The sequence below is a fragment of the Polyodon spathula genome, chromosome 35 (genome assembly GCF_017654505.1).
Source record: "Polyodon spathula isolate WHYD16114869_AA chromosome 35, ASM1765450v1, whole genome shotgun sequence".
In the NCBI taxonomy this organism is placed as follows: Eukaryota; Metazoa; Chordata; class Actinopteri; order Acipenseriformes; family Polyodontidae; genus Polyodon; species Polyodon spathula.
This window is the reverse complement of record NC_054568.1, coordinates 5,524,380-5,536,879: the sequence shown is the minus strand read 5'-3', so window position 1 is coordinate 5,536,879 and position 12,500 is coordinate 5,524,380. Positions and strand designations below refer to the sequence as shown.

General features: G+C 48.6%; 2 protein-coding genes across 6 annotated transcripts in view; one reads left to right on the top strand and one right to left on the bottom strand.

Moving 5' to 3' along the window:
- The window catches only part of LOC121303906 (cyclin-dependent kinase-like 1), a 10,700-nt gene extending 3,746 nt beyond the window's left edge, over window positions 1-6,954 (top strand). For 2 of the 5 annotated variants that reach the window (XM_041234762.1, XM_041234763.1), the window contains exons 3-10: window positions 84-205; window positions 2,264-2,336; window positions 2,673-2,763; window positions 3,033-3,233; window positions 3,435-3,517; window positions 4,106-4,162; window positions 4,962-5,126; window positions 5,488-6,954. In XM_041234762.1, the coding sequence (XP_041090696.1) occupies window positions 84-205; window positions 2,264-2,336; window positions 2,673-2,763; window positions 3,033-3,233; window positions 3,435-3,517; window positions 4,106-4,162; window positions 4,962-5,126; window positions 5,488-5,589 (894 nt within the window). In that variant the 3' untranslated portion in view covers window positions 5,590-6,954. The remainder of the gene's footprint in view (window positions 1-83; window positions 206-2,263; window positions 2,337-2,672; window positions 2,764-3,032; window positions 3,234-3,434; window positions 3,518-4,105; window positions 4,163-4,961; window positions 5,127-5,487) is intronic. The other 3 variants (XM_041234766.1, XM_041234767.1, XM_041234768.1) reach the window with 2 other exon arrangements.
- A 43-nt stretch (window positions 6,955-6,997) lies between these two features.
- LOC121303729 (cytochrome P450 2G1-like) overlaps window positions 6,998-12,500 on the bottom strand; it is a 5,797-nt gene continuing 294 nt past the window's right edge. Inside the window, exons 1-9 of the mRNA XM_041234509.1 lie at window positions 12,458-12,500; window positions 12,188-12,350; window positions 11,641-11,790; window positions 10,849-11,009; window positions 9,716-9,892; window positions 9,411-9,552; window positions 8,635-8,822; window positions 8,018-8,159; window positions 6,998-7,287 (exon numbers count right to left, since the gene is read on the bottom strand). The exon at window positions 12,458-12,500 is cut by the window's right edge and continues 294 nt beyond it. Of these exons, the coding sequence (XP_041090443.1) occupies window positions 7,106-7,287; window positions 8,018-8,159; window positions 8,635-8,822; window positions 9,411-9,552; window positions 9,716-9,892; window positions 10,849-11,009; window positions 11,641-11,790; window positions 12,188-12,350; window positions 12,458-12,500 (1,348 nt within the window). The 3' untranslated portion in view covers window positions 6,998-7,105. The remainder of the gene's footprint in view (window positions 7,288-8,017; window positions 8,160-8,634; window positions 8,823-9,410; window positions 9,553-9,715; window positions 9,893-10,848; window positions 11,010-11,640; window positions 11,791-12,187; window positions 12,351-12,457) is intronic.

Below are 12,500 nucleotides of genomic sequence, written 5' to 3'. Positions count from 1 at the left end.
CAGATGATTAAACACGTCGTTCAAACTCTCACCTCTCTCCCCTCATCTCACCCTCACCTCCCCCTCTCCACTCCTCTCCTCAGCAACTGAAGCATGTGAATCTGGTGAATCTGCTGGAGGTTTTCCGCAGAAAGAGGAAGCTGCAGCTGGTGTTTGAGTTCTGTGAGCAGACCGTGCTGCATGAGCTGGACCGGCACCCCCGCGGGTCAGTCACACCGTCCCTGCATCGCTCTGTCACGCTGTCCCTGCTTCCATCGCTCTGTCACGCTGTGTGTGTGGTGTGTGTGTCTGTCTGCCTGCCTGTCTGTCTGTCTATCTGTGTGTGTCCGGATGTTTGTGTTTTTGATTGAGAGTGTGTATGTGTGTGTTTGTATCGACGGCAGTGAGGGAGAGAGAAAGAGGGTGAGAATGAAAGACTGGGAAAGACTTCTAGTCTAAATATTTGTTATTGAATTTAGTCATTGCAATTCTGTCACAGAAGCAATGCAAGAGAAGGGAAAGAAGGAACAGAAAGATACAGAAAGGAGAGAGAGAGAGGGAAAGGTAGAAAGATGGGGGAGGGTAAGAAAGTGGAGAAGGGTTTTCAGTCTCTGAAGGAATGTGTGTGGGCGGGGTGTAGAACCCTCGAAGGGGTCACAGGGGGGTCAGCGGAGAGAGGGGGAGTGGGGTTCTGTTGCTAGGCGACGAGCGAGGATGGAATGTAGTGGGATTGTGATCCGAGCGGGGAGACTTGTTGAAGGAGTTTCACATTGTGCTGCTATAGAAACACAGGCCGGCACCTGGGCCCCATGCTTTACCCACGATTACACTGCGCATTGCTTTACCTCTCTGTGCTTTACAATGCTTCCCTATGCTTTACCAGACCTCTCTGTGCTTTACAATGCTTCCCTATGCTTTACCAGACCTCTCTGTGCTTTACAATGCTTCCCTATGCTTTACCAGACCTCTCTGTGCTTTACAATGCTTCCCTATGCTTTACCAGACCTCTCTGTGCTTTACAATGCTTCCCTATGCTTTACCAGACCTCTCTGTGCTTTACAATGCTTCCCTATGCTTTACCAGACCTCTCTGTGCTTTACAATGCTTGCCTATGCTTTACCAGACCTCTCTGTGCTTTACAATGCTTCCCTATGCTTTACCAGACCTCTCTGTGCTTTACAATGCTTCCCAATGCTTTACCAGACCTCTCTGTGCTTTACAATGCTTCCCTATGCTTTACCAGACCTCTCTGTGCTTTACAATGCTTCCCTATGCTTTACCAGACCTCTCTGTGCTTTACAATGCTTCCCTATGCTTTACCAGACCTCTCTGTGCTTTACAATGCTTCCCTATGCTTTACCAGACCTCTCTGTGCTTTACCATGCCTCTCTGTGCTTTACAATGCTTCCCTGTGCTTTACCAGACCTCTCTGTGCTTTACAATGCTTCCCTATGCTTTACCAGACCTCTCTGTGCTTTACAATGCTTCCCTATGCTTTACCAGACCTCTCTGTGCTTTACAATGCTTCCCTATGCTTTACCAGACCTCTCTGTGCTTTACAATGCTTCCCTATGCTTTACCAGACTCTCTGTGCTTTACAATGCTTCCCTATGCTTTACCAGACCTCTCTGTGCTTTACAATGCTTCCCTATGCTTTACCAGACCTCGCTGTGCTTTACAATGCTTCCCTATGCTTTACCAGACCTCTCTGTGCTTTACAATGCTTCCCTATGCTTCATCACACTTTGCTGGGAATCTTTGTAAGGTCTCTCTCTCTCTCTCGCTCTCTCTCTGCTCATTCTCTCTCTCCACAGTGGATTCTGTTTTTTGTGTCGGTCAGAGACACCGGACACCTGGCCAGGTAACCCCACTCTTTCCTGGGACTTGCATTCAATTATTCAGGGTGGGAGGTCTGGGTGACTGGTTCAGATATCCCAGACCAGCCCCCTTCAAAGAGAACTGCTCTAAACTGGGAGAAAACCAGTACTCTGTGTAATTCCTCACAGATTAAACGAGACGCTGTCCCATTAAGAATCAAGTCCCCAAGCGGCAGGAAATACAGCCTGCTGTTGTTGCCGTAACAACAGAACTGCCGTTTACCCCGGCAACTGGGGCCTTTGTTTTCTAGAGTGGCGGTGCTTGGGAAATCAGGGTTCGACCTGCAGTGCATGCTGGGAAAGTGAAAGACCGACAGCCTTGAAATCAAATCACAGAACTACCGTACTGAGATACTGGCAGTAATATAATAATAAAACCACACTTGTTCCTCACCTTGTCTCTCCAGAGTCCCGGAGCCTCTTCTCAAGAGCATTGTGTGGCAGACACTGCAGGCCGTCAACTTCTGTCACAAACACAACGTGAGTCGCTCCCCCCTCCCTGCCCCTTCCCTCCCCACTCTGCACAGACCACAAGTACCTTGCTTGGCAAATTCCCTTGTATTCCTAACAGAAGGAGCAGAAATCAAATTAAGAAAATTAGGACCATTTAATAATAGTGTTTCAAAAATAACGTTTGTTGATGTTGTTGTTCTGGTAATAACAATCTGCAACAACATGGGGTGTCATGATGCGCTGATGTCATGATAGGCGTGACGCTTCATTTCCATGACCTGCATCTCTGATGCACCGTGTGCCTCTGCGTGTGCCGATGGACTCACCTCTCCTCTCCTGTGCTCTCTTCCTCTCCTCTCTCAGTGTATCCACAGAGACGTGAAGCCTGAGAACATCCTGCTCACCAAGACCGGCGTCATCAAGCTGTGTGACTTCGGATTTGCGCGCATTCTCAGTGAGTCTCCACTGTGCTCATCTGCTCAGACTCCTGCCACTTCATTAAGAGACAGAATACATTCAGTGACAAGCATTTCCACTAGAAGTCTTTCTCAGTGTCTTCAGTGTAAATTCAATGGCAAGCGTTTCCACTAGAAGTCTTTCTCAGTGTCTTCAGTAACAGACGTCTGCATTTCAAGCTGGGTTAGTTTGAATGTTTGCATGTTGAAATAGCAGCAGCCCTCTCTGGAGCCACGCTTGCTCAGTAACACTGTGCCCCTCTTTCAGCGGGTCCAGGTGATGACTACACAGACTACGTGGCGACGCGCTGGTACCGCGCCCCCGAGCTGCTCGTGGGGGACACGCAGTACGGGCCCCCGGTGGACGTGTGGGCGATCGGCTGCGTCTTCGCTGAGCTGCTGTCGGGGAATCCTCTGTGGCCAGGCAGATCTGACGTGGATCAACTGTACCTGATATGCAGGAGCCTGGGTGAGAGAGACTGTGTGTGTGTGTGGAATTGAACCCGGGGCGGAGAGTGTGTGTGTGTGGAATTGAACCTGGGGCGGAGAGTGTGTGTGTGTGTGTGTGTGGGGTGGGGGTGGATTGAACCCGGGACAGAGGGGGTGTGGGTGTGGCCGGTGAAGATGCTGACCCCTGGGTGACCCCCCCTCGCTCTGTTTTGACCCCCAGGTGACCTGATCCCGCGCCACCAGCAGGTGTTCCGATCCAATCTGTTCTTCAGTGGAGTCAGCATTCCCGAACCCGACACCACGGTGCGCAACACGCCTCCAACATGCTAAACATGCATTCCTAATCTATTCCACCATTCATTGACCCAGCACAGCGTGACACAGCACAGCACACCGTAAGACAGCACAGTGATATGGGAAAGCATAGGCAAGCATTATAAAGCACAGAGAGGTCTGGTAAAGCATTGGGAGGCATTGTAAAGCACAGAGAGGTCTGGTAAAGCATAGGGAAGCATTGTAAAGCACAGAGAGGTCTGGTAAAGCATAGGGAAGCATTGTAAAGCACAGAGAGGTCTGGTAAAGCATAGGGAAGCATTGTAAAGCACAGAGAGGTCTGGTAAAGCATAGGGAAGCATTGTAAAGCACAGAGAGGTCTGGTAGAGCATAGGGAAGCATTGTAAAGCACAGAGAGGTCTGATAAAGCATATTAAAAAAAAAAAAAAAAACCTAACCCTTGTAAGAGTTTCCACAGTAAAAGCAGAGCTACTACTAATACAAAATGTTTTCTGTAATAAGTAAATAGGTAAAAAGAAAACCCTTTGTGAAAGCCGCTGAATTGTGTGGCATTCTGTTAAGCCTGGTTCTGACTGTGATTCTGGTTCCGATCCACAGGAGCCCCTGGAGAAGAGATTCCATAACGTGTCAGGCCAGGCGCTCGTCGTCATGAAGGTGAGAGACTGGTTCTGAACCAAGTCCAAACAGGTCTGAAGTTCTGACTTGGTAGCGGGAAAAACATTAACTGGGTAAACTAACCTGTTTGGTGCTGGTGGAGCCTCCTCTCCCCCTCTCTTTCTCTATCACTCCCCAGTTCTTGAAGCCTCTTTCTCTCCGGATTCAGTGAGCCCTGGTGTTTGTGATCTCGGTTCCTCCCTCCTCTGTCCCAGGCCTGTCTGGTGTTTGTGATCTCTGTTCCTCTGTCCCAGGCCTGTCTGGTGTTTGTGATCTCTGTTCCTCTGTCCCAGGCCTGTCTGGTGTTTGTGATCTCCTCTGTTCCTCCTGTCTGGTGTTTGTGTTCTCTGTTCCTCTGTCCCAGGCCTGTCTGGTGTTTGTCCCAGGCCTGTCTGGTGTTTGTGATCTCTGTTCCTCTGTCCCAGGCCTGTCTGGTGTTTGTGATCTCTGTTCCTCTGTCCCAGGCCTGTCTGGTGTTTGTGATCTCTGTTCCTCTGTCCCAGGCCTGTCTGGTGTTTGTGATCTCTGTTCCTCTGTCCCAGGCCTGTCTGGTGTTTGTGATCTCTGTTCCTCTGTCCCAGGCCTGTCTGGTGTTTGTGATCTCTGTTCCTCTGTCCCAGGCCTGTCTGGTGTTTGTGATCTCTGTTCCTCTGTCCCAGGCCTGTCTGGTGTTTGTGATCTCTGTTCCTCTGTCCCAGGCCTCTCTGTTCCTCTGTCCCAGGCCTGTCTAGTGTTTGTGATCTCTGTTCCTCTGTCCCAGGCCTGTCTGGTGTTTGTGATCTCTGTTCCTCTGTCCCAGGCCTGTCTGGTGATGGACCCTGCGTCCCGCATGTCCTGTGAGGCTCTGCTTGAGCTGCAGTACTTCGACAGCCAGCGAGGGGACGACACCGAGGGGGTGTCCCGGGACCCCGAGAGAGGGGCGGGGCGCAAACACGAGAGGGGGGCCAGGAGGAGAGTGCAGGGGGTGAGGAAACACAATACACAACAATATACACAATACACGGCAATATACACTACACAGAACACACAGCAATATACACGACACAGAACACACCACAGTACACAACACCACCTAAACACACCCCACTGATCTTCAGCAGCAATGCAGACAGACAGACAGTGGCACTGCAATAATGCCTCTACAATATATACAGAGGACAAGTATTGGGCAAGTGATAGACACAAGACGCAATTTCTTAACCCCCTACTGCTGCAAGTAGCAGCAGCGTTATTAACAGCAATGTGGTCTCTCTGGATGCAGTTGCAGAAATATTTGTATTCTGCCTATTTTATTTGAGCTGTATTTATTTATGCTTTCATTCTAGCCGCAATACCTCCCCCATCTACCCAGCAGCAACATCTCCCCAGCTCCAGAAGTGAAGAAGCACTTCAAACACAAGTTCGACCATCACCTTCCGAACATCTGAACGGGGGAGGGGAGGGGCGGATCCTGGCTGGAAGGGGGCGTGTCTATCCCGATTCTGGCCTGACGTGGGATAGGCAAATCAGCGTTTGATGCAAATATTAATATTAATATGTAAAATTCGGCCGAGCGTTCTCAAGACTGCTACGACGCTGCTTTGTGGTTTTAACGATGTCTCCTTTAGCGTTTCTGTAGTGCTGCCTGGGATGCAGGTAATGGGAGGATGTTAGAGGTGTTCGTTCCCGTAGAAAAGCACTTCTGCCCACCTCACAGTCTGTCTGACTCGGGCCTGCTGCGCTTCACCTGCACAGGGTGTTCAATTGCGGTGAACAGTCTGTGGAGAGCTGTGAAAGGCCGTCTGATTTAGAACGACACAGTTATATTGATGTTAGAAATCTACATATTGATGCATTTCAATGATTTAGTTAGAAAGAGATGCATTGTGATCTCCCGACAACCATCGTCGCCTGTTGGATGTCACCCCCTTACATCAGTTGTCATCTGCTGGTGATTAAATATAATTTCAAAAACCCGATTCCACTTCAGATCTGTTATTGTACAATGCAGTTAACGAGATACACTGTTTAACCAAACAGGATGTGCAGTCTGGGGCTTTCTTTCTGTGCAAAATCAAAGAGACGCACAGAGACCGTGTATGTAGTTCTATTACAATAGCAACAGTCTTCACAAATACTGAGAATTGTTTTATTATTATTATTATTATTATTATTATTATTTTTATTATTATTATTATATTATTATTATCTACAATACAGATGCCGTTTTGTAGCATAAAGGATGAGATTGTTGCATTTCAATAAAAAAATCAAACAGAAATATCTAATAATGTCTTTTGGAAAGTTTAATTATTAATGATGTTGAATAATGTAACATTCATAATAATAAAACAATGAAATTGAATGTTTGTGTGTGAAAATGGATTTGTCTCAAACAATTGTTCCCAACCAGCAACTATTATTATTGAAATCTATCTGTCTGTCTATCTATATTCATTTATTTGAAAATAACTTTCAGTCTAAGCATTCATGGTCTGGAATATCGTTCTATGGCAAGTATATGCATATCAGGGATTGGAATATAACTCCTACTGCACAACCCTTTCATCCAGTCCTGGTTTTACTATGAGCTTGACCAACAGTGTCTAGGTAACAAGCTCAGGTGTGTCTTCTTAAACTCACAGTAAAACCAGGAAAGGATCACACTGCTATGCAACTGGGGATTATTTCCATCCCAGTATAAGAACAGTAAGATACTCACGTGTGCTGGTGATACACAGTAGTTATTATTATTATTATTATTATTATTATTAATAATTTTATTAATTTTATCCAAAGCGATGTAGAGACTAGGGGGGTGAGCTGTGCCTCACAGCTGCTGCTGCTGCAGAGTGCTCTTCCAATAGGACCTCGGTTTGTTTTGCGTCTCGTCTGAAGGACGGAGTCCAAGGAGGTGAAGTGACTCGCTCGGGTTCGAAGGCACCTCTCTCCCCGCCTGCGTTTCTATCGGCTGCGCACGACGAGCTCGAAGGGCCGCGGCACTTTGCTGAAAGTGCTGACCTTCGGAGTCACGTCGATCTCCCCGGGATCCCCCAGGGAGCGAAAGGACAAATTCTGCAGAAGCGTCGTGAAGAAGAGGAAGAGCTCCATACGGGCCAGACCCTCCCCAGCACAGGAGCGCTTCCCTGCAAAACACACAGCGCCAGAGTACCGGGAACACGAGGAAACAAGAGCGCAGTGTGACACAGCACAGGCACAGCATGGGGAAGCACAGAGAGGTCTGGTAAAGCATAGGGAAGCATTATAAAGCACAGAGAGGTCTGGTAAAGCATAGGGAAGCACTGTAAAGCACAGAGAGGTCTGGTAAAGCATAGGGAAGCATTGTAAAGCACAGAGAGATCTGGTAAAGCATAGGCAGGCATTGTAAAGCACAGAGAGGTCTGGTAAAGCATAGGGAAGCACTGTAAAGCACAGAGAGGTCTGGTAAAGCATAGGGAAGCACTGTAAAGCACAGAGAGGTCTAGTAAAGCATAGGGAAGCATTGTAAAGCACAGAGAGGTCTGGTAAAGCATAGGGAAGCATTGTAAAGCACAGAGAGGTCTGGTAAAGCATAGGGAAGCATTGTAAAGCACAGAGAGGTCTGGTAAAGCATAGGGAAGCATTGTAAAGCATAGAGAGGTCTGGTAAAGCATAGTCAGGCATTGTAAAGCACAGAGAGGTCTGGTAAAGCATAGGCAAGCATTGTAAAGCACAGAGAGGTCTGGTAAAGCATAGGGAAGCATTGTAAAGCACAGAGAGGTCTGGTAAAGCACACTAGTAAACATGGCAAACCAGGGTAATGTGTGGTAAAGGCAGAGCAGAACTATGAGGAAAGCACGTGAACTTGAATAAGACAGTCAGGGTGAAAGACCTCACCTGTGGAGAAGGGCAGGAAAGCGTTTTTTTTCTGGAAGCTGCTGTTTTCATCCAGGAAGTTTGTGGGATTGAAGGAGTTTGGAGAATCCCACTGCGTCTCATCATACAGCACAGAGTGAAGCATTGGCAAGACCACCGTGCCCTGGACAGACACACAGGGAGACACTGAGAGAGAGACGGGAAGAGACACACAGGGAGACACTAAGAGAGAGACGGGAAGAGACACACAGGGAGACACTGAGAGAGAGACGGGAAGAGACACACAGGGAGACATTGAGATAGAGAGACAGAGAATGACAGACAGACAGTGAGGCAGGGGAGAGAGACAGACAGGGGAGAGAGAGAGAGGGATGCAACCACTAACAGATATGTTAATCAGACTCCCGTTGCACAGCAGTGTGATCCAGTCCTGGTTTCACTAGGAGTTTAATAATCAGACACACCTGAGCCTGTTCCCTAGACACACTGGGGCTGATCAAGCTGCTAGTAAAACCTGGACTGGATCACACTGCTGTGCAGCAGGAGTCTTGTTCCCACCCCTGCACACGCTTTATTCCTTAAATGAGAAGCAACTGCACTACTAATAACATGGAGTGGCGTGGCGCTCAGAGCCTCACCTCAGGAATGCTGTACCCCCGGAAGCTGGTGTCTCTTGTGGTCTTGTGCGGCACGTTCAGTGGCACGATGTCCGCGAACCTCTGTATTTCGTGGATTGTGGCGTCAGTGATGGGCATCTTTCTGCGATCCTCCATGGCAGGGGGGCGATCCCGACCGACCTCCGAGTCGATCTCCTGCTGAACCCTGTCTGCAAACGAGCCAGTGAAACCAAACCAGTGAAGACAGGAACGATGCAGAAAAAAACAGTGAAGACAGGAACGATGCAGAAAAAAACAGTGAAGACAGGAACGATGCACAAAGTACCAGTGAAGACGGGAACGATGCACAAAGTACCAGTGAAGACGGGAACGAAGCACAATATACCAGTGAAGACAGGAACGATGCACAAAATACCAGTGAAGACAGGAACGATGCACAAAATACCAGTGAAGACAGGAACGATGCACAAAATATGCACTTTGGTAAATTTGAATGAATGTTTAAACTCTACGGCATGCGGTAGTTTAAAACATCTCTGCCTGTGTATAGATACACAGATAAACACTGACCCACTTCTTTCTTTGATATACAGATACTAACCGCAGACCGTTCTCGCGACAACGAGACGCGATTCTAAGCGCTGTTTGTTGCCTTCATCTACGTGTGTTCTGATATGCTTCTGCATGCCAATAACAGCAACAGCATAGATAGATATATGAGAGAGAGAGAGAGGGTATAGGTAAACTCTATAGTGTGCGACAGACTGCTGAAATGCTCTGTTTTCTCTGTGCCCTACCCTGGATGTGAGGGTATTTGATGAGAAGCAGCAGTCCATATCGTAGGGTCGTGCTCGTCGTCTCTGTCCCGGCTAGGAAGAGGTTCAGAACCGAATACAGCATGTTTTTGTGGTGGAACTCAGAAGAAGGGCTCTCCTTTTCCTAAAAAAAAAAAACAAGTAAAAAAATAAAAATACAGGAGATGTTTCCGGAATAGTTGTGATCATTATTATTTATTTTTACATTTGTTTCTTTCTTCTGAAATGGGACTCTTTTTGAAAGAGCTCTGTAGCTTGCCCCCCCGTCCCCCGTCCCCCGTCCTCACCTCGTGTATTTTGACGAGGAAGCTGTCGATGTAGTCTCTCGGGGAATGCGGCTCCAGATCCTGTTTGTGTTTCTCGATCATGTCTGCGATGAAGACTTTCAGCTCCTCCACATTCTCAAATAAGCGTTTGTGAGGCCCGGGCAGGTAGCGCAGGACTCTCGGGAACATGTTGTAAAGCTAAAGAAACACACGCCTCTATTCGTTCATGTGGCACAATTTAAAAAGACTATCGAAAAAGACGAATGCATAGAGAAGATCTGAAATCAATAACACTCCTTCGAATTCACAGAAAACTCTCACATGCTTTCGTAGGGAATTAGATGGGGGGGGTCTGGATATTGGATGTGGGGGGGTCTGGATATTGGATGGGGGGGTCTGGATATTGGATGTGGGGGGTCTGGATATTGGATGGGGGGGTCTGGATATTGGATGGGGGGGTCTGGATATTGGATGGGGGGGTCTGGATATTGGATGGGGGGGTCTGGATATTGGATGGGGGGGTCTGGATATTGGATGGGGGGGTCTGGATATTGGATGGGGGGGTCTGGATATTGGATGGGGGGGGTCTGGATATTGGATGGGGGGGTCTGGATATTGGATGGGGGGGTCTGGATATTGGATGGGGGGGTCTGGATATTGGATGTGGGGGGTCTGGATATTGGATGGGGGGGTCTGGATATTGGATGGGGGGGGTCTGGATATTGGATGGGGGGGTCTGGATATTGGATGTGGGGGGGGGTCTGGATATTGGATGGGGGGGTCTGGATATTGGATGGGGGGGTCTGGATATTGGATGGGGGGGGTCTGGATATTGGATGGGGGGGTCTGGATATTGGATGGGGGGGTCTGGATATTGGATGGGGGGGTCTGGATATTGGATGGGGGGGTCTGGATATTGGATGGGGGGGTCTGGATATTGGATGTGGGGGGGTCTGGATATTGGATGGGGGGGTCTGGATATTGTACTGTGGGACACTTGTATAAGGGTTAGTTTAGCGTGTTTATTTTTGATATCCTTCACCATACCTCTCTGTGCTTCATCATGTTTTCACTGTACTGCACTGTGCTGTGCTCGTACTGTGGGACACTTGTATAAGGGTTAGTTTAGCCTGGTTTGTTCGAGGGACTCCTACCTGGGTCCAGGGGCTGGTTGCTATTTGGAAGGCGCTGTTGATGAGACCTAGCAGTCGGACAAAGTTCTTATCCTGGTACTCGAACCGTTCCCCAAAAACCATGGAGCAGATCACGTTGGAAACTGCTCGGCTCAGAAAGAAAGTCGGATCGCAAGGGGAGCCTGGGGGGGAGGAGAGGACCGACGACAATCACACATCCTGGTTAGAAACTCACACTGCCCTGCTGCTGCTGCTGCACCCAGTCCTGGGGTTCAGAGCTCCCCTCAGTGAAGTCTAGTATTATTAATATTGCAATGATCAGGAGCCAGGAGTTTGAGCAGGGTTAGAAACTCACACTAGCCCTGCTGCTGCACCCAGTCCTGGGGTTCAGAGCTCCCCTCAATGAAGTCTATTATTATTAATATTGCAATGATCAGGAGCCAGGAGTTTGAGCAGGGTTAGAAACTCACACTAGCCCTGCTGCTGCTGCTGCTGCACCCAGTCCTGGGGTTCAGAGCTCCCCTCAATGAAGTCTATTATTATTAATATTGAAATGATCAGGAGCCAGGAGTTTGAGCAGGGTTAGAAACTCACACTAGCCCTGCTGCTGCTGCACCCAGTCCTGGGGTTCAGAGCTCCCCTCAATGAAGTCTATTATTATTAATATTGCAATGATCAGGAGCCAGGAGTTTGAGCAGGGTTAGAAACTCACACTAGCCCTGCTGCTGCTGCTGCTGCTGCTGCTGCTGCTCCCAGTCCTGGGGTTCAGAGCTGCCCTCTCTTGATTGGGTGCTCCAGCCCCACTGTTCTCACCTTCATTTTTCCTGAATTCCTCGACGAGATTCCGAGCCTCCTCCTGGATCCATTCTTCGATGCTTCGCTTGCCCATCCCATAATTCCGGAGCGTCGTCAAGGAAAACCGACGTAGCTGTTTCCATCTCTCCCCATTACTCACTAAAAGACCTGGGGAGAGAGAGCGAGGGAAGAGAGGGGGAGGGATAGGGAGAAGGACAAATAAAGCACAGGGAAGCATTGTAAAGCACAGAGAGGTCTGGTAAAGCATAGGGAAGCATTGTAAAGCACAGAGAGGTCTGGTAAAGCATAGGGAAGCATTGTAAAGCACAGAGAGGTCTGGTAAAGCATAGGGAAGCATTGTAAAGCACGGAGAGGTCTGGTAAAGCATAGGGAAGCATTGTAAAGCACAGAGAGGTCTGCTAAAGCATAGGGAAGCATTGTAAAGCACAGAGAGGTATAGGAAAGCATATTAAAAAGAAAAGGAACGGCTTGGTAAACGCAGCGCAGTCCTGTGAAAAGTGCCCGCAGATCTACTGGGGTGCGCTTTTGTAAAACCCGTTGTTACCGTATCCTTCTGTGATCCTTGCAATGGCGGGGATGTGCGCTCTCCCTGCGAACTCGTCTGCGTGGTCCTGCAGCGCCTCCCACACCGCCTCGAACCCGTTCAGAACCACCGTGCGCTGGGAGCCCAGGTACACTGTCATCACAGGCCCGTAGCGCTCGCTTAACTGGGGAGCCAAAACACACGCTGACAGAATGCCAACACTGAGCGTAAACCAAAGCTGAGTCGCCCTGCATAAAGGCGCCTGTCAGATAAATAAATAAACAAACTTACTTTGACAAAACACTTAAACAGACACTTGAAGTCCAACTGGTGC